Source organism: Triturus cristatus, chromosome 10, assembly GCF_964204655.1.
Source record: "Triturus cristatus chromosome 10, aTriCri1.1, whole genome shotgun sequence".
Classification (NCBI taxonomy): Eukaryota; Metazoa; Chordata; class Amphibia; order Caudata; family Salamandridae; genus Triturus; species Triturus cristatus.
In genome coordinates, this window is record NC_140593.1 from 142,533,781 (window position 1) to 142,555,134 (window position 21,354).

The 21,354-nt window shown below is 46.0% G+C and overlaps 1 protein-coding gene across 1 annotated transcript in view; it reads right to left on the reverse strand.

The window, feature by feature from the left end:
• The window catches only part of MRPL3 (mitochondrial ribosomal protein L3), a 291,539-nt gene that overhangs the window by 53,081 nt on the left and 217,104 nt on the right, over positions 1-21,354 (reverse strand). Inside the window, exon 7 of the mRNA XM_085630663.1 lies at positions 10,323-10,434. Within this exon, the coding sequence (XP_085486789.1) occupies positions 10,323-10,434 (112 nt within the window). The remainder of the gene's footprint in view (positions 1-10,322; positions 10,435-21,354) is intronic.

A 21,354-nucleotide genomic window follows, 5' to 3' on the forward strand; every position in this document is an offset into this window, starting at 1 on the left:
CAATTATCATTATGGGTAGTCCGACGAAGAGCAGAAAGATTTTAGAAGGGAATGTTAGCACAGGCTGGAGAAAAAACATCCCTTGTGGAAATTCCAGATTTCAGTTTTTTTTAGGTCTAGTACGTCCACTCATGAGGATTCCCAGTGTGAAAGGATATGTGCAATGACTTCCATAAAGAGTTATCACCTATGGTTGGTGGACAGCCTGCTGAGAGCATCTATTCTTACACTGTCCTCTACTGCTACAGGAGGTACTGAAATTTGAATTTCTGTGTCTATGGCTCAAAGGTGAAGAATTGGGCATAATCATACAAAGTCTTGGAGCCCAGACTTTTTCTTCTGTTAGTACAAACTCAGACTACACTCCAGCAATGAACTGATAGTGCTTACCAAGGGAAAAGAATGCCATCAATATCAACCACATGGCCCTTGATCCTTAGGATGCTTATATGCAAGCCCATTTTCTTCAACCGTCACTGATCAATTATATGTTTTGGTTCTAGTAAGGAACCCAACAAATCAGAGTCTTTTTTGCCGCTACCATCACCAGAGGTCAGAGTCACTGAAAATGTTCTCCCCACAGCAGATCTTTCCAATACTGAAGGCTTTTATTTGGCAGGGCTGATAACTGCCCAGGGTAAAAGGCACCTTCCAGTACACTAGTTTCTGATGAGCCATTATAACAAACGTATCTAAGGGTGGGTGACAACAACAAAAAGACAGAAGAAGGATCGCCTCCAAAAACATTAGAAAGGAAATTGCCCTCATGTACCAATCAGGGTAAAATAGCAACATCATCTCAATCAATCAATCAATCAATACATTTGTAGAGCACGCTACTCACCCGTAGGGGTCTCAAGGCGCTGGGGGAGGGGGGGGGGGTGCCTTTACTGCTCGAAGAGCCAGGTCTTGAGGTGTTTCCCGAATGTGAGGTGGTCCTGGGTCAGTTGTAGGGGGGCGGGGAGGGAGTTCTACGTCTCGGCCGCCAGGTAGGAGAATGATCTTCCTCCGGCGGTGGTTCTGCGGATCCGTGGGACGGTGGCGAGGATGAGGCTGGCGGAGCGGAGTTTGCGTGTTGGAGTGTAGAACGTGAGGTGGTTGTTGAGGTATTCGGGACCTATGTCGTGGAGTGCTTTGTGTGCGTGGGTGAGGAGCCTGAACGTGATCCTTTTGTTGACGGGGAGCCAGTGCAGGTCTCTCAGCTGGGCTGATATGTGGCTGTGGCGGGGGATGTCGAGGATGAGTCGTGCGGATGCGTTCTGTATGCGTTGGAGTCTTTTCTGAAGTTAGACTGCGGTTCCTGCGTATAGGGCGTTCCCGTAGTCTAGTCGGCTTGTGACGAGGGCCTGGGTGACCGTCTTTCTAGTTCCGGTAGGGATCCACCAGAAGATCTTACGGAGCATGCGCAGGGTGTTGAAGCATGAGGATGAGATGGCGTTGACTTGCGGGGTCATCGTGAGAGAGGAGTCCAGGATGAATCCCAGGTTGCGTGCGTGGTCAGTGGGTGTCGGTGCGGTGCCCATCGCTGTGGGCCACCAGGAGTCGTCCCAGGTGGATGGGGATGGTCCGAGGATGAGGACCTCCGTCTTGTCTGAGTTCAGTTTCAGACGGCTGAGTTTCATCCATTCCGCGACGTTTTTCATTCCTTCCTGGAGGTTGAGTTTGGCGGTGGCTGGGTCTTTGGTGAGGGAGAGTATCAGCTGGGTGTCATCGGCGTATGAGATGATGTTGAGGTTGTGTTTGCGTGCGATGGTGGCGAGGGGGCTCATGTAGATATTGAAGAGGGTTGGGCTGAGCGATGAGCCTTGGGGTACGCCGCAGGTGATCTCGGTGACCGCAGAAGGGAGGGAGGCGGACTCTCTGGGTTCTGTCGGAGGGGAACGTGGTGATCCAGTCCAGGGCTTTACCTTGGATCCCGGCGTTGTGGAGGCGGGTTATTAGGGTACGATGGCAGACTGTGTCAAAGGCAGCTGAGAGGTCTAGGAGGATGAGGGCGGTTGTTTCCCTGTTGTCAAGCAGGGTCCTGATCTCGTCGGTGGCTGCGATGAGGGCGGTCTCGGTGCTGTGGTTGGCTCGAAATCCGGACTGGGATGGGTCGAGGGATCCATTGGACTCGAGGAATGCGGTCAGCTGTTTGACGATCTTCTCGATAACTTTTGCAGGGAAGGGAAGAAGAGAGATGGGGCGGAAGTTTTTGAGGTCTTTAGGGTCCGCTGTGGGTTTCTTCAGTAGGGCGTTGATCTCTGCGTGCTTCCAGCGCTCTGGGAAGGTGGCGGATGCGAGGGAGTTGTTTATGACGTTCGGTAGGTGGGGAGCGATGATGGTGTCGGCTTTGTTGAAGATGTGGAGAGGCATGGGTCGGAAGGAGAGCCGGTAGTGGATGGTGTTCATAGCGTGGGCGGTGTCTTCGGTGCTGATGGGAGTCCAAGCGCTGAGGGTAGTTGTAGGGGGCATTGGTTCGGTGGCTGGGGGTGGAGTCTGGGCGCCGAAGCTATCGTGGATATCAGCGATCTTGCAGTGAAAGAACGCGGCGAGGGAGTTGCAGAGGTCTTGCGACGGTGTGATGTCATTGCTGCTGGCGCTGGAATTGGAGAGCTCTTTTACGATGCTGAAGAGTTCCTTGCTGTTGTGTGTGTTGTTGTCCAGCCGTTTTTTGAACGATGTCTTTTTGGTGGTGCGGATCAGCTGGTGGTGTTTGCGGGTGACCTTCTTGAAGGCTGTCATGTTTTCTGTCGTCTGTTCGCGGTGCCAGGTTTTCTCGAGGGTTCGGCAGGATTTCTTCGATTCTTTGAGGTCGTAGGTGAGCCATGTTTTCCTGTTGCCGGGCTTGCCTGGAGGGTTCTTCAGTGGTGCAAGGGCGTTGGCGCAGTGGACGATCCACTGTGTGAGGTTGCGGGCTGCGTCGTTGGTGTCAGTAGTGTTGATTGGTGGGTTCTGGCTCAGTGATGTGGTTAGCTGGTCTGCGGTGACTTTGCTCCAGCATCTACGGGGGATCTGTTGCAGGGATGTGGTCTTCTTAAAGGTGAAGTGGATGCAGCTGTGATCGGTCCAGTGTAGTCCGGTGGAGTGGCTGAAGGCAACGTGGCTGCTGGCAGAGAAGATGGGGTCGAGCGTGTGGCCGGCGTAGTGGGTGGGGGTGTTCACCAGTTGCTTGAGTCCGAGGTTGTCGAGCAGGGTGGTGGTGTTGTTGTCATTGTTGTTCTCCAGGTGAAAGTTCAGGTCCCCTAGGAGGATGTAGTCTGATGAGGCCAGGGCATGTGGGCTGATGAAGTCGGCGATGGCTTCACTGAATTGTGTGCGTGGGCCCGGGGGTCTGTAGATGAGGGTTCCTCTGTGGGTGGTCTTGGGGTCGGTGTGGATCTGGAAGTGTAGGTGTTTGGCGGTGGTGAGGGCATCTTCGGAGTTGGTCGCGACGCCGATGGTGTTCCTGTAGATGATGGCGATTCCTCCTCCGGTTTGGTTGACGCGGTCCTTTCGGGTGATCTTGTAGCCGTCCGGGATGGCTATGGCGATGTCGGGGGCTGAGGAGGCGTTCATCAAAGTTTCTGTGAGGAAGGTGACGTCTGGTGCTGTTGTGTCGAGGAGGTCCCAGAGTTCGACGGCGTGCTTGTGGACGGAGCGGGTGTTGAGCAGGATGCACCTGAGGTGTTTGTTGTTGTTGCCTGGTCCGGGTGGTGGGGTGCAGGTTCAGACGCAGGTGAATTTGCAGATTTGGCAGGAGAAGGATCCGTGGGTGTGCTTCTGAGTGGCTTGGTAGCAGGCAGATGGTTGGCCGGTGTTGAGTGTGTGGAGGGTGGTGGGGTCGTATCTCCATCGGGAACCGCTCTTACTGCCCACTACTATACTCCTTCCAATGATCGATACTCCCAACCTCACCCTTCACATACCTGTAGGAGATAATCCATTGAAGTATATTTTGTGCTGTGTTGTTATATGTGTGTTTTTTATATATTTCTTTTTATTTACTTGATCAGCGGAGGCACACTGTCACGGTTAGGCTCTGGTTTAGAGCAGGTAAGCACTTCAGTTTTTACAACTTGTGATGCGACATGAGCCAATTCAATTGGCTGATCAGGTTATATAGTATTTGACTGATATAGGCCACTTGGCCATTATCTGTATTAGTTCAGTTAATCTATGTTGCTAATAGAGGGATCTGTACCATATACCAATGGTTTAGCTGGATGTCATGTTGTACGAGTTCAGCCATCAGTATTTATTAGGATATCCCTCATTTCCACATGTCTTTTGTTTAACTTATGACATTTCAGTTCATTGGGTACATACCATGTATAAACTGATGTATTATTCATTTTATCATTATATTACCTTGCTTTTGCGCAGCCCTCATTACTTTGCACTGTACAAGTATTTTTTCTATGTTTACCACTGTGAAGGTTATTTCTGTGGCTGATGGGGCACAATATTCTTATGAGGCCGTGACGAAGACCCGTGAATGAATCAATTTGAAAACTTAACGCCGAGTGCAATCTCCTTGTGCCTTGATTGACTTGGCAGTTCGGGCTGGACTGTTCCCATGAGGCACAGGGTCAAGACTGATTTGCATATGGCTGGGTTCAAACTGGAATGGTATGGTGAGCAAAAAAACGATGGATTTAGGCCCAGATCTCTGTACTGGGGTTAATGTATGACATTGTTCTGCATTCTGTCCATCAATTGTTGTTTTTGCATTTGTCACCCCGAGAGGGACGGGTATGCTCAGACGTGAGTCCCGTGCTCTCCATGCCACTGGAATCAAGCTATTCTGGCTGAAGAGGGGTGAAACCCCGAAACCGGTCCTAGGATGCTTGTTTGCAGTCCAGGGAGGACCAGGCTTGGCAGTTCGGGCTGGACTGTTCCCATGAGGCACAGGGTCAAGACTGCTTTGCATATGGCTGGGTTCAAACTGGAATGGCATGGTGAGCAAAAAAACGATGGATTTAGGCCCAGATCTCTGTACTGGGGTGAATGTATGACATTGTTCTGCATTCTGTCCATCAATTGTTGTTTTTGCATTTGTCACCCCGATTGAGACGGGTATGCTCAGACGTGAGTCCCGTGCTCTCCATGCCACTGGAATCAAGCTATCCTGGCTGAAGAGGGGTGAAACCCCGAAACCGGTCCTAGGATGCTTGTTTCCAGTCCAGGGAGGACCTGGCTTGGCAGTTCGGGCTGGACTGTTCCCATGAGGCACAGGGTCAAGATTGATTTGCATATGGCTGGGTTCAAACTGGAATGGCATGGTGAGCAAAAAAACGATGGATTTAGGCCCAGATCTCTGTACTGGGGTGAATGTATGACATTGTTCTGCATTCTGTCCATCAATTGTTGTTTTTGCATTGACTTGTGAGGCACCACCTTTGTAATATCTATCTATCTATCTATCTATCTATCTATCTATCATCTACTGGCGGTCGCCAGTGGATAGTTATAGATCGGACCTTTTTTCCATAGGAAATCCGCGACATTCTATTGGGAATATCTTTGGCGCCGATTGACGAATCTTCGCAAAATTTTCCAAACTTTTGGCCAGCTCCGTTCCTACCCTGAAAGTTTCGCGGTGATTCGTCAAGCGGGGGCCGAGAAAAAAGGGGGGTCCCAAAACGCGTTTTCCCCATGCAATTTCCCATAGGATCTGTTGTCGCAGCTACAGCCCGAACCGCTGAACGGAATGACACCAAATTTGGCAGAGAGGTAGTCCTCAGTTCAGACTTGTGCCTTTTGCATAAATGGTGTGAATCTGTTCAGTAGTTCCTGAGAAAATTAAGGTAAAAGAGTTAGTGATATCTATGGCCGCGGAGGATCCGTGGATCCTCCACGCACCCTCCCCGAACCCTCCCGAGCACGAGCTGAATGCTAATTGGCTGCCAACACTCTGAATCAGGAAGTGTTGGCAGCCATCTTGTACCTCGGTAGAACCGAGGCACAAGAAAGCACAAAAACAAAGACGCCAAACGCAACAAGGGGGCAGGGTAGAAACACCCTGACCCCCTAGGCCTGCTCAGGGGGTCCCGCAAGGACCCACATTTTTTTCTCTCTTTTTTTTTTTTTTTTTTTTTAAATCGAGGCCCCCTTCCCGTTTAAATAAAAAAAAAAAAATCAAAATTGGGGGCAGGCCCTGGGGGATGGGGTCCCCAGGGCCAAAAAAAAAAAAAACAGAAAAAAGAGGGGGGCTACACAGCCCCCCTTCTAAAAACCAGAGGGGGGGGGAAAAGGATCGGGTCGGAGGCCACGCCCCCTCCTTACACCACTCTGCAAACGCACCCCCTGGCGCGTTTGCAGAGGGGGAACGAATTCCCCTTCTATACTGGGGGTCCCTGGGGGCCAACTAGCCCACCAGGAACCTCCAGTATGTGCCAGGGGGCTGCGTTGCAGAGAGGTGTAATGAGGCCACGCCCCTTTTTACAACTCTCTGCAAGGCAGGTCCCTGGCGCATACTGGAGGTACCTGGTGGGCTAGTTGGCTGCCAGGGGAACTCAGGATTCAAGGGGACTTAATCCCCCAACTTAAAACACCCCACGGGGCGCGTTTGCACAGTGGTGAAGGTAGGGGGCGGGGCCTGAGGTGAGATCTGTGCAAACACGCACTGTGCCGCTTTTTAAGTTGGGGAATTAATTCCTCTTCAATCCTGAGGGTCCCTGGGGACCAACTAGCTCACCAGGTACCTCCAGTAAGCGCCACGGAGCTGTGTTGCAGAGTGTTGTAAAAAGGGGTGTGGCCTCTGAATACCTCTCTGCAATGCAGCTCCCTGGCGCATACTGGAGGTACCTGGTGGGCTAGTTGGCCCCCAGGGGACCTCAGGATTGAAGAGGAATTAATTCCCCAACTTAAAACGCGCCACAGGGGGTGCTTGCACACGTCACCTCAGGCTCCTCCCCCTTCCTTCACCATTGTACAAATATTCCTCTAAAATCAGCCTAACTACGAATTCCGATTTACTCACCTGTAATCAGGATCTCTTTCTGCATCTTTTAGCCCAGCACTGACCCTGAAAAGTAATTCTAAGCGTACTTACCAGTAACTTGTATTTCCTTCCATAGGAATCCATTGTGTGGTTTTCACCAGAAAATTTTCAAAGTGTCCATTTTTGAAACGTACAAATATTCCTCTAAAATCAGCCGAACTACGAATTCCGATTTACTCACCTGTTATCAGGAGAGAACCCAGGGCTGCATCATTTAGCTCAGCACTGACCCTGAAAAGTCATTCTAAGCGTACTTACCAGTAACTTGTATTTCCTTCCATAGGAATCCATTGTGTGGTTTTCACCAGAAAAGTTTCTAAGTGTCTATTTTCACAAACTAAAAATATTCCTAAAAAATAGTCTGTATGATTTAAACACATTCTTTCAACTGTTTACAGGAGGTTGTCCAGTGCTGGATCCAGGATCCACCACTGAGTAAGAAAAAGTAACGATAACACTACTTACCTGCTAAGTGAATTTTCTGCTATAGGATAACATTGGTGATTCTATGGGAAAAAGTTTCTAAGTGTCAACTTTTAAAATACAATAATATTCCTTAAAAATCACTACTGTAACCAAAGCGCTTTTACTCAACTGTTTACAGGAGATGTCCAAGGACTGAATCTAGGATCCAGTCTTGTGGTTAGAAAAGTAATCCATAAAGTAACTAATTGCATTTAACTAGAAATTCACATTGAGCTCAATGTTGCTTTGTGTTTGAAATTGTGTTGCCCATTGCAACAACTGTAACTACTGTACTTAAAAGTCTGTTGCCTATTTGCCAAGTATTTAAACTAAAGTAATTCATTCTGAGAAAGTTTATTTTGTATTGTAATGTGTAATGTAATTATAATGTCATTAAAAAAAATATATCTAAAAATAAATAGTTTAAAAAATGTAGTAAATCAGTATAAAAAAATCTGTATAACAATTAATACATTCAAAATTGTCATTTAGAAAACCTTTGAAATTCACTGAAAAAACCATAGGTTTCAGGCCTGATATAGTTAGGAATTAGCATTTAAAAAACCTTTGAAATTCACTGAAAAAACCATAGGTTTCAGGGGCGTTATAGTTTGCTGGACATTTCCCTCATACAAAACCCTAGAAATTCCCCTGTTATAGTTAGTTCAGCTAACTATAACTCGCGCCCCCGCAATGCACTGCTGATGACGTCACACATTACATCACTCATGACATCCCAGATAGTCCACAGTGTATGCTTGCAACATAAGGTAAAGCCACAGATTGGACATCAGCACAATCCCATCAGCGTAATCTATGACTAAGGAAGTCTGCTCGTTAACATGTTGAGGACAATCAAAGGCTGCAGTATGTTTGCCTGAACATTTCCATTAAGGCCCAAGTTGCTCAACTAGACATGTCTATGAAGGACCACTGTGGTTCACATAGGTCTGGCCAAGGAGTTGACAGGATCAAGCCCTGACCTAAGAGGATGGCCAGCAATTCCAGAAACATCAACCACTTCAATGAAGTGGAATTTCACATGAGCTGGTAAAAGGGAAACCAACAGTCGTTTAATCTCACAGAGAGAGTGCTAGTAAAGCACCAGCAGGCACATCATGGTACAGGAACAAAAAGCCAAACTCCCTGAGGGAAACGCTTTCCCCCCCCCTTAATTCAGTCTACAAAAAACTCCTAATCAACGTAGGAAAGTAGGGACAGAGCCTGTGCTGACACATGTAAACTAGTTAGCCTGAAGCCTCAGAGCCTCTATAGCCAGCCAGACAGGAGGACAAAAATGTTGGGTTGTCTGGGACTGGTCGATGAGCCACCTCACAGTGAATGCCTTGAGCAGAACCTGGTCTATTCCAGACTTATCTAACGGCATCTCAATAAAAAGGCAATACAGGTTTTGTCTTAACAGTGACAAGTCTGTAAAATTTCAGTCCAAATTTTAATTTTATTCATAGTAACTGATAGAAGCATTTCAAGAACCTCAGCCACATTGTTTAAAAGTTTCTTGAAAGATTGCCTTATCTGAAGGGACTATCATAAAGTGATTGGGTAAACGCACTAGAAGTAAGAAAAGAGCAAGTCTACATCAGCCTCCATTATTGGGGCAATAAAATTCTCAACTGAATTTTCAGCAGGAACCGCGGAAGTCTCAATAGGCGAGCGCCCCATATATGGCTTGAGAATGGAGACAGACTTCACCTGACTCGACGCGGATGGCATCTGGCAGCAAAACATATGCAGCTCATGAATCTTAGGGTTCATGGGCAGAGTCAGCAGATGCTAGGGGAATGGCCGCCTGCAGATGCAAGTTCATAGACACTTTGGAGACCCAAGATGCAGCAGGACAGAGCACAGTTCATACAGCATGGGTGAAATTTCACAACTCAGCGGGGTCAATACCAAGAGCTGGAAATGCTGGGAGTGCAGCTGGCAGAGCCACACACGGAGTCAGAACTGAGCCAGGCATAGATATACAACAGAGTAGGCTACTGCTATGAAGATGACATCGAAGAGGAGGTCAGAGGACACACCTGGTGACACAAAACCTGTCTCTTGATCAGGATGACAATCCTCATTAATATGAGTTCTCCGCCATGGAGTCCTAAACTTGGAGCGAGGAGGATTCTTAGAAAAAAAGGCCCCATCACTGCATCCATCCAAAAATTGAGATCTCTGGCGGCAGCTCAGCACCATGTGACTCTGGGCTTACTTAATTTCCACGACAGCCCCCAGCGCCTTGAAAACCATAAGGGTGAGTAGTTTGCGCTTTACAAATACGGATTTACGTTTTACATTTAATCTCCAGACAAGTCAGAAGGTCTCAGTCACTCTTCTACAGACAATGAAATGAGGCAGGTGAGGTCAGAAACAGGCTGGAGGCAGGCACAGAGTCGAAACTCCATGGACAGATATTGTGTGAACCTGATGAAGAATCCCGGTGATGACAGGAACAGCACATGTCAACATGGTATTCTCTACAGTGTCATTATCTGAAGGTCTGCAAAACAGAGTAATATATAGAACAATTTTGGAATGGAGAGCTACTATGATTCTGCACTGAAGGGCGTGGAAGAAACAGAACTGATGTCAGAGGCCTTCGATGGCACCCTATCTGTCACATCCAGGAATACACCAGAGTAGAACAGAGGGGAGGGGGCTTCCTAGTGATGCAGGAGAGCTATTTCAACAATCTGGATCTAGTCTGGCGGTTTGAGGAGATTCAACTGGTGAGGAATCTGCAGATAGAAGTATCGATCAGAAATATACAAACAAGAACTCACAGGTACTTCAGTCACAGCGTGTACACCCAATAACGAGCTCACCTCACAATACAGGTCATCCATTGTAAAAACTATTTCAAATGTGTTACAACACTTACTCCTCCAGCCGATATAGCTCCCGGCCTCCTGTGTGTTTTTGTCTGCCCATGAGTAGCAGGCTGCCCTTTGAATCCCCATCTTTTCATGACTCCTTGGAAACCTTTACCAATCCTGGAAAACAAGTACAACATACATATCATTTGTCAAAGCAAGGACCATGGTCTATGCAAATTAATAATAGTTTTCTACTGAATGTATGCACTTTTCCGTTGAGCTCCGCAATTAAAAATATACATTTTTCCCCAAATGTAATAATGCAATACTGTCTGAAGTAGGGTGAGATGCTGAGTAAGTTCTCTAAATCCAGGTTGAAAATTTATGGTAAAAATTTAAATTGTAACAAGACCCTATCTGTACCACTCACGTGACACCACAGCACGCTCACTGGCTGCAGTGAGCATGCTGGGGACTCGCTGGCCTCCACCAATCAGGGGAAAAGTGAAAGTCCAATCAAGCAGTCAAAAACTAGGATTGAATGAAGGTCACCCTCCTCTTGGAAGGCAAGTCGCGAGCTTTGTACATTCTCAACACTGTTGTGGCAGAACAGGGGTTTTCAATGACAGTTCATTATGAATTAAAGAGAATCAAGAGGTCCAAACAATTGTCTTCTAACAGAATCATTTTTAATGCCTTTGACTGTAATTTCGAATGGGCTTGCAGGTAATCATCTCTATAGTGAATGAATGAATGTATTCTTTATTGTGTGATTAATGAAAATCTTTACAATAGTACAATCTTTGCCATATTTGACTAATAGAGCACTGATACATAACATAAGTAATAACCACAATTTCATTGAAACAAAGAAAATGGGTGTTTGCCAGCAGACTCAAATACATATGAAGTGCTTGGGAGCAGGTAAGGAACTATAGGCCTAAATCAGAGAATACATAAGGCAGCATTGCATTAAATACAGAGCCGTAAAGTACTTAGCCACAGGTGGGATACTGTCTGCGACAGTCCAAAGTTCAATTCTCATAACAGTGCTGCGATGATTAGCTACTATGATACATGCACGAGACCGTGGACCGCCGTGTTTTGCAGAATGAGATTTTCTGTGAGTGGAGCTATTAAGTGCTGCTTTTTCGCAGACTAAGAACTGGCTGTGATGGGCCAACAATTGACTCCAGGGGCCGCACAGTAAAGATGATTTGGTTGTCTAGCTTCTGAAGTACATGCATGAGGCGATAGGCGACCAGATTGTCATAGTCAATGCTAGCCTATTCGTGCATAGCTAATCAACCTAGGAGCTTTTTTAGTTGAGGTGATCAGCTGGCTTGCTGCAGACTGGCAATATCAAGCCAGTTTCAGAATCTACAGATGATTTGTTGCCTTTATTCGCCTCTTTTACGTAGGATTGCATGAGGCTGATGCTTTTGCTGAATTTAGCCAGTTCCATCAGCTCCGTGATAGTAAACATTAGGTTCATGGCCTTGTTGCATGTTCGAATGCCGTAGAAAAAGTGGTTTTAGCAATGTACGGAGCAAATGCAAAAGTGCCGGGCAACAACATAATAAATGATTGAAGGTCTCATGCTTGTAGGCACAAAGTCTGCAATTAACACATTTTGGTGAGTGACAAACATCTGGGAATTACTTATTTGATTCAAAGATCCATTAGCCCTGCAAACTTATTTGTTTGAGGAAACCTTTGTGACGTGCACAGCAGAGAGATGGTTGAGGTCTGAGACAGTCCGGCCGTGCATTGGCATATGATTTCACTGCCACTTGTAATAGTTTAGATTTATTGAGTTTGTCCATGTCACTTGCCTTTGACAGTGTTTTTGTTTGTTTTTCGGTATAGCGGTACACAAAAGCTGTAGATTGTTTAATACGGTCTGATCGATTAGTAGTGTGGCAATTGATCTTTCGAGGTATCTCAACCAGAGATTCCCTTCTAGGGCAACGATGTTCTGGAGGATAGCTTTCACGTTATTAGGCAGCAATTTTTTAACCCTGTAGTAATAATTTTCAGAGGAGGCTGTCCTCTCCACGTTTGCCCTCCAATCCAAAGCCCACCCTTATCAGGCTGCTCTGAAGATGTAGTCGAAGTCTAAAGGCCATCTTGCATGCCTTGAGTTGATATTTGTCCATGGTGTTAACTCAAGTCCTGGATAGGCTTCATGGTCTTATTTGATCATTGGTAGAAGGGCTGCTGCAAATACTCCTCTTATTGGGACAGTAGATAGGCTTTCCAGGGAGTTATTCATTTTGCAAGTTCTGATTACTATTGACCTTTGCAGCAGGGTGTCTCAGGTGCTTTTTGGGTCCTCCTTTTGTTGTTATCCAGACACCCATGTAGTAATTAGCATTAGCACTTTCGATTTTTAGTGGACCCAGGCCCCAGGTAAAGTTATTTTTTTCGGTTGGATTGCCAGACTAGCATTTTAGTCTTAGAGCCACCTGCCGCAATTTGGTTGGCCAAGTTGTAGTTGTGCAGGGCATTGAGGGCTCTCTGTAGGCATATTCTAGAATGATCCATAAAAATGAGGTCATCAGCGTACTGCGACCTTAATGCTTCCAATTTTAGGTGGGAGATTGTTTTAGTGCTGCGCCCATGTCAGCAGTATACAGATTGAAAAATAGGGGCGCAAGCACACAACCTTGCTTAAGGCCATTGTCCGCCTGTAATTTCCTGGTGACCGCTGTCGGTGTTATCCTTACCCTAATCCAGGTGAGGTGTGAAGAGCTATAATGGCCTGGAGCAGATTGTTGGGGATGCCCCACCCACTGAGCTTCCTCCATAAGGTATTCCTATCTACCAGGTCAAAGGTGACTAAATAGTACACAAAACAGACCAAGAGCGGGAGCTGCTTCTTGCACTTTGCCCGATGGGTTAGGTAGGCAAGGGCCACAATGTTATCCTGTGTAGAGGAATTTGTCCTGAAACCTGTTTGACTGAATGGGATTATGTTGTTCGCTTCTGCCCAAAGCTCCAGACCTATCTACTAGCAGGTTGCATCTCAAAATCTCCAGTTGCAGGGGGTCGCAGAACGATCTACTTAATGACTATTCAGTGGCTATTTGTTCCAACCTGTAATTGGCTACAAACACAGGGATGGTGACCTGGAAGGGACAGCAGACCGCCATCCCGTTGTTTGCATTTTCAATGATATTTCTTTAAAGCAGCCTGTGTTCCATAAAGGAAGCAAAACTGCTTTAAAAAACACATCCTGTTTGTCACAAAACAGAGTTCACCGGACGCGATTCCCAATGGGGAAGCTATCCAACTGGAGCGGCTTCTCCTTTGCAAATCCGTTAGCACCTCCGTTGAAGATCCGGTAGCTTTTCAATAATTTGTGACTGTAATAGTGGTTGCAGACCACTGATACATATCCCTCCGATTCCCAATTAGGAGGCGGTGCCCCTTAAACTCTTCTTCCTAATTGAGATCAGGAATGTGTTAGTAAATCCATTTTGCAAGTCAGAATCGTTTTTCCATAAAATAATTTCACAAAGAGCAAAAAGACATTGATTTTGGCAAAGGCACGGTTTACAACCACAGCCCCATAGATTCATACAGAGTTTAGACCACTGAGACACATTTACAGGGGTGCCACTGTGCTGCGTGTCCCCTGTGTGTAAATGTAACAGGCTGGGGTTCCCTGTGCAATTAAAAAGTCTTATATTTCGTAAATGGGATCAACAGTGCTACTATATAGTTGTTGTCAGTTTCTAAACAGTATATTTTTGGTTGTAAGCACAACCATAAACCAGGGTTAATAGGTTTTATTTTAAAGTGCAGGTGAGGTCCTGAAAGGTAAGATCTGCCTCATAAGAAAAAATCCTTAACCGTACCTGCAGAAACAACTTGTCGTTGGGAGTTTCAGAAAAAAAGATTGTATTTTAATTCTTGCCGTGGAGAATTAAACGTGTTTGGAATGCAATGGAAGGAAGCTTAAGGACAAACCACTGGAGGACACCTATTTGAAACAGATATGATGCACTTCCCTCATCTTCTAAATTAGCACACATAACTTCCCTTTGAAGATTCAGTTCACAAATAAATTAACAACGTTCTTTGTACTACAAATGATTCAAAACACTTTAGCATTAACAAGCTTTTCCACCAGTTTTCCTTCAAAGGAATGTAAAACTTCTAAGCTTCTCTTTCAAAGTCTTTATCTAGTAGCTCAAAGGGGATATTTTTGTCAGCTAAAACGCGGCGGACAAACAACAATGTTAACTAAAGTGTTCTACTTTATGCACTTTCAAGTTCGTAGCAATTATTTTTAGTAATTGGCAAGATTTAAAATGGTAGAAAGATTTGTTTTGGAGAAGGCCCAAAAAGTTTGTTAAGAACACCGAGAAGGATCTAAACACAGTTGAATTTAGCCAAGTAATATAGGGAATGAAATCTGCACGTAATAAACTTTGGCCTCCCTAAATCTGTACTTCTAAATCACATATCGAAAAATAGTTTCGGATGTCCTTACATGGTCTCCATTTTAAATTTGCAACTACAACCTTCAAAATTGTATTAAAAAAGTATAAAGTAATTGTTAGAGGCTTCTGGGTGCAAAAGGCACATTGAACTATAAGCACAGCATGTTCAGACAGTGACACACTTTAAAGGTTAAACACACGGCATGACAAGAGGCTGCTCTTCTGTGCCCAGTGGTAGATAACAGTGTACCATTAATACAAAATGAGCCCCTCGATGTGGAAGATTTAGGGAGGGCCGTGAGCACCCCTTTCCCCAACTGCCTATGCTGCAAAAAAACCCGTGGCACTTTCACGCGATATGGGTTACACAACACTGAAAATAAGTGCACCAAATGTTGGAGAAGAAGCAGGGCATCCCAGTAGAGTTAGATCCTAAAGTTGCGATACTGGTGTATTGGAAGAGGTGGCGTGCTCCAGAAGTGCCCGTACTCTGCTGGTGGTGGGCCTCTTGGCGGCCAAAAAGAGACCATGCATGCCACTAAAGGAGCAAATCAGATCTCACCCTTGGTGAATCGCCAAGATTGCAGAAGAAAACAATCTATATTGCAAGAGGCTCCCGGGGAATTACAAAAAGATCAAAAAACATTTCCTGAAACAATGCAATATTATATGATGGTTACACAATGTTTGAAAAGATGATCTGTATTATAGTAGCAGGTGAAGTCTCCACAGCGAGTGTCTTATGGAAATTCTAATTTATTTTACTGGTCTGAAAAGCCTTGCGTCTATTGTTATATTGGCAGCTGTAAATAAAACAAGGATTTATAAAGATAAATAAATAAAAAAGCCTCCCAACCAGAAGCATATCAACCTGTCAGATGTTAAACCCTACCACTGCTAACAGTATGATGTACCGAAGGAAGAGTAAGTCATGTAATACCGGGGAAAGGGGAGCTATGATTTGGAGTAGATTAGAGAAAATAATCAAGGGTGGAGGAGATCAAGTAAGCAGCAGGGTTTCTCAAATAAACAATGGGGGTAGATTTTTTTTTTTACAAAAGTTCTCAAACACTGAGAACAGCTTTTTACAACTACTTTTAGTTAAGGACAATCTGTAAGTGATAGAGCAATTATGGAGCTTTTTGACTGGTTGGTAATCACCTGAAGTTTGTGATACTCGTGTTGGCTGCGAATCCTAAGAAGCAGGCATGTACGAGGAGCAGGAGAAGCAACCTTAATGGGAATGCTTGTTGGCTGAGGATCCTAAGAAGCAGGCATGTATGAGGAGCAGAAGAAGCAACCTTCATGGGAATGCTTGTTGGCCGAGGAGCCTAAGAAGCAGGCATGTATGAGGAGCAGGAGAAGGGATCTTCATGGGAATGCTTGCATTACACATTTTTTAGGTAGTCTGTCATTAGTTACTTCTACTACCCATTGACAACTCGAAAATGCTTTAACATTTATGTCCAGAACTCAACAAGTATATTTCTATATGTACCTAACACTCCTATCTTTTCTTTAGGTCTCACACAAGTACCTTGAGAGTGGGTGAAAGGTGTCAGTAAGACTTCAAGATATACAGTTATAAACGTCATATGAAGCATATCGAAGCAAATTACCCAGCATAATAAACATAAGAGGTGGGGTGAAAGTGTGAGAAGATAGACGTGGAAGAGGTAATTCAATTGAAAAATAGTGTTTCGTTCTGCACCAAACATTTGAAGATCCTGGTTTAATAAAAAGAAAAAAAACTGAGTTGAACAACACTCTTCTTTCAGGTTTCCTGTCAAGAAAAAAAGGTGCTAGGGAAGAACTGAGTGGTGGCACCATTACAAACTGGTATGTTAAAATGGGCCATCATGATGGTCTGAAAGCACTAACCTGCGCACAGTACAAATGAGAAGGTCCCAATATTCCATGACATATGAGCTAATGATCGTTCTATTTGTAGTAGAGAACTTGGGTCTAAACTTGGTTGTGGTGAAACAGTGGAGACCGGCTCTCCTGTTTGCCACCTCACATCACTGTTTATGTCCAGCACATGGAAGGGGGCCAAGAAGCGCTTGGACACACAAAGCATCTATTATCGGTTACCCGTGCATACCACAAAACTGTAACATGAAATAAACTTACAGTCGATAAACACAAAAGTAAGAATGTTATTGGTTTTGTCCTCTGTTGTCAGCTCTTTCAACTCCATGCTTGTCCGACTTTTGGGGCGGAGACCTCTGTATATATGTCGGAGGAAACAGTTTCTCTGTGGAAAATGCCCTTATGTTTTCCATTTAACTGCGAACATGTCTAAGAGTAATATACACTCCCTAAGGAACTACTGGACTTTTAGTTACATTACAGAAAGTGGTTCTAACTGAGGCAGATTAACAACCGTTCCCAAACAATATCATGCATGCTTCATGAATGACTATGTCCTCACGCCTGACCCGGTTTCTAAATGTTCAAAGTGTAACACCATGATTTGTACCAACTTGGAGTCAAAGATACCTGGCAGGCTCAAAAATATCCATTTGCTCTTTTGAAACAGAATACGGAAATACGCAACTTGACAGATTTAAAAAAAGGAATATGCTACTTACCAGTATGCATCTGTTCTTGGCATGTAGAGCTGCAGAGTTGTACACTTAGCATAGATCGCCATCTGGTGTTGGGCCCGGATGTTTGCAGTTTGTTTTTCTTCTTGGACAGTCTTTGGAAGTCACGAGTTTGGCGACTCCTCCTTCGGTCCGTACTGCGCATGGGCTTCGGCTCCATCCTCAGATTGTTTTTCGCCAACAGGGAAATGATGGAGCGTAGTAATAACAGTGAGAAACCCATGTGTTGTATCTAAATAAGATGTACTGGAACGGATACAGGTAGCCGGGGAGGCGGGTGGGCGTGTACAACTCTGCAGCTCTACATGCCAAGAACAGATGCATACTGGTAAGTAGCATATTCCGTTCGAGGCATATGAGCTGCAGATTGTACACTTAGCATAGATTATATAGCAGTACCCAACCTTAGCGGCGACCACCGGTATCCGTTGCAGCTGTTTGAAAAAGTGTCTTTAGTACAGCCTGGCCCACCCTAGCTTGCTGCTTGGAATGCACATCTACACAATAGTGTTTTGTGAAGGTGTGCGGTGTAGACCATGTGGCTGCTTTGCAGATGTCATCTAAGGGTATATTCCCTAGAAAAGCCATAGAAGCCCCTAACTTTCTTGTAGAGTGGGCTTTCGGAGGAACAGATAATGTTCTCTTTGCCTTTTGATAGCAAATTTGTATGCATTTTACAATCCACCTAGCTATCCCTGATTTAGAAATGGGGTTGCCTTTATGTGGTGGAGAGAAGGAAACGAACAATTGTTTAGTCTTCCTGAAGGGTTGCGTTCTTTGTATGTAGTATAGCAACGCCCTTTTCACATCAAGTGTGTGTAAGGCCCTTTCTGCAACAGATTGGGGTTGCGAAAAGAAGACAGGTAATTCCACTGATTGATTGAGGTGGAAGGGGGAAATGACTTTGGGCAGAAACTTCGGATTTGTGCGAAGTATGACCTTGCTGTGATGCATTTGTATGTAGGGTTCCTGTATGGTGAACGCTTGTATTTCACCAACCCTTCTAAGGGAAGTGATAGCTACCAGGAAAGCTGTTTTCCAGGTGAGAAACTGTAGCTCACATTTGTGCATTGGTTCGAAGGGCGGACCCATTAGTCGTGTAAGAACTAAATTTAGATTCCATACAGGGGAAGGTGGTGCCCTGGGAGGAATTACTCGTTTAAGGCCTTCCATGAAGGCTTTAATAGCGGGCACTCTGAAGAGTGATAAATGCTGTCTGTTTTGAAGATAAGCAGCGATCGCTGCTAGGTGTAGGCGTATGGATGAATATGCCAGGTTACACCTGTGAAGATGGAGCAGATAGCATATGATGTGCTGTATGGATGCATCTAGAGGGTTGATTGTATTGTTACGGCAGTAAATTACAAATCTTTTCCACTTTGCGGCATAGCATGCTCTAGTGGTAGGACGTCTGGCTTCCATGATGATGTTCATGCAATCAGGGGGAAGGTTAAGGTATCCGAATTCTAGGATTTCAGGAGCCAGATCGCCAGGTTGAGCTGAGCTGGGTCCGGGTGCCTGATTTCTCCATGGTTCTGGGTTAGGAGGCATGGGGATAGATGCAGTTTTTGATGTGGTACCACTGACAGTTGTAGTAGCGTGGTGTACCACGGCTGCCTGGCCCACGTCGGAGCTACCAGAATGAGTGTGAGGGAGTGCTGTTGTAGCTTCCTGACCACTAATGGAATTAGTGGGAGAGGTGGAAAGGCGTATGCAAATCTGCCTGACCAGTTCATCCATATCGCATTGCCCTTGGACAATGGGTGTGGGTATCTGGCGGCGAAGCTTGGGCATTTTTTGTTTTCGTGGGTGGCGAAGAGGTCTATCTGAGGATGCCCCCACTGTTGGAAGAATGGGTGAAGAACTTGTGGATGCAGTTCCCATTCGTGTAGTTGTTGTGTTTGTCTGCTGAGCAGATCTGCCATGGTGTTTTGTACGCCTGGAACGTGCTGTGCCAGGAGAAAGATGTTTTGGGGAATTGCCCATCTCCATATGCTCTGGGCTAAGCGGGAGAGCTGGGGAGAGTGTGTCCCCCCCTGTTTTTGGATATAATACATCGCAGTCATATTGTCTGTGCGAATGAGGACTGCTTTGCCCGAAATCTGTTTTTGGAAAGATTTTAGGGCTAGAAAGATCGCCAAGAGCTCCAGATGGTTGATGTGGAGCGATTTTTGCTGTGGCGTCCATAGACTTTGCATGGTGAGGTGTAGGAGGTGCGCTCCCCAGCCGGAGACCGATGCGTCCGCTGTTAGAATCACCTGAGGAACCGGGTCCAGGAACGGCCGCCCTTTGGAAAGGTTTGTGGTGTTCCACCACTGCAGAGAGTGATGTGTGCGGCCGTCCACCAACACCAGATCCGTCAGTTGACCCTGGGCCTGGTTCCACTGTTGTGCTAGGCACTCTTGAAGTGGACGCATGTGGAGTCTTGCATGGGGCACTATGAAGATGCAAGACGCCATCATTCCTATGAGCTTCATAAACACTCTTGCTGGAAGAGAGTGTTGAGGAAGGAATGTTTTGCGTAAGGCTTGAATGCTTGTGATTCTGGCTGAGTTTGGATAGGCAATACCCTTGGAGGTGTCTATAGTGGCCCCGAGATATTGCTTTGTGTGAGATGGTATGAGGTGGGACTTTTGGTAGTTCACCGTGAAGCCTAGCTGGTGGAGCAGTTGGATGGTGCTGTTTGTATGTTGCACACATTGGTCGTAGGACGCGGCTTTTATCAGCCAGTCGTCTAGGTAAGGGAAGACGTGAATAGGTTGACGTCTGAGGTGTGCTGCTACTACTGCTAGGCATTTGGTAAACACCCGTGGTGCGGTGGTGACCCCGAAGGGGAGAACCGTGAATTGGTAATGTTGCCCGTCCACCACGAACCTGAGGTATTTCCTGTGAGAGGGGTGTATTGGAATGTGAAAGTATGCGTCTTTCAGATCCAAGGTTGTGAGAAAGTCTCCCTGGCAGAGGAGTGGGAGGACTTGCTGTAAGGTGACCATGTGAAAATGGTCTGAATGTATGTAGGCATTTAGAGGCCGGAGGTCGAGAATGGGTCTGAGGGTCCCGTCTTTCTTTGGTATTAAGAAATATAGGGAGTAGACCCCTAGATTTTGTTGATTGACGGGGGCCTGCTCTATAGCGTGTTTTTGGAGGAGTGAGAGTACCTCTTGTTTGAGCAGTGTGGAATGTTCTTGAGACATTGGACGGTGCCTTGGTGGGATATTGGGTGGGGTAGATGTTAGTTCGAGACAGTACCCTGACCGAATGATTTGGGTCACCCATTTGTCCGATGTTATGGACTCCCATGTGTGGATAAAGTCTTGTAGTCTGCCCCCGACCGGAGTGGGATGGTCTGGGGGGAGCGGAGGGGAGTCATTGTGTGGGTGGGGTGGCAGAACGGGTGTTGTTGGTTTTGCCCCTGCCCTTATTGTTGTTGCCTCTGTAACCGCCCCTTTGATTGCCCTTTGAAAAGGTATTTTGAGGAGGGGACTTGTAGGAGGTAGAGGCGTTATCGGTGGAGGAGCCTCTGCCTGTGCCACGAAAGGACGAGCGTCGAAAGGAACGTTTAGAGGCTTGTGTTTGGAGTGCCCCCATAGACTTTGCTGTGTCTTTTTTCATCTTTTCGAACGCTTCGTCTACCTTTGGCCCAAAGAGAGTTTGCTGGTGAAAGGGGTGATTGAGTATGGACGCCTGGACTTCAGGCTTGAACCCTGAGATCCTGAGCCAGGCATGGCGACGAAGCAGGACACTTGTATTTATGGCTCTAGAAGCAGTGTCGGCTGCATCGAGGGCACACTTAATGGAGGTGTTTGTAATTAGTTTACCCTCCTGTATCAGGTCATGAGCCTTGCGCTTGTGTTTTTCTGGAAGGTGCTGCATAAGAGCCTCTAGTTCGTCATAGTGTGCTCTGTCATATCGCGCAAGCAGTGCTTGTGTGTTTGCAATGCGCCACATGTTTGCAGCTTGGGAGGCGGTGCGTTTACCAGACGCGTCCAGAAGTTTAGATTCCTTGTCTGGCGGTGGGGCTTTTCCTGAGGATTGGG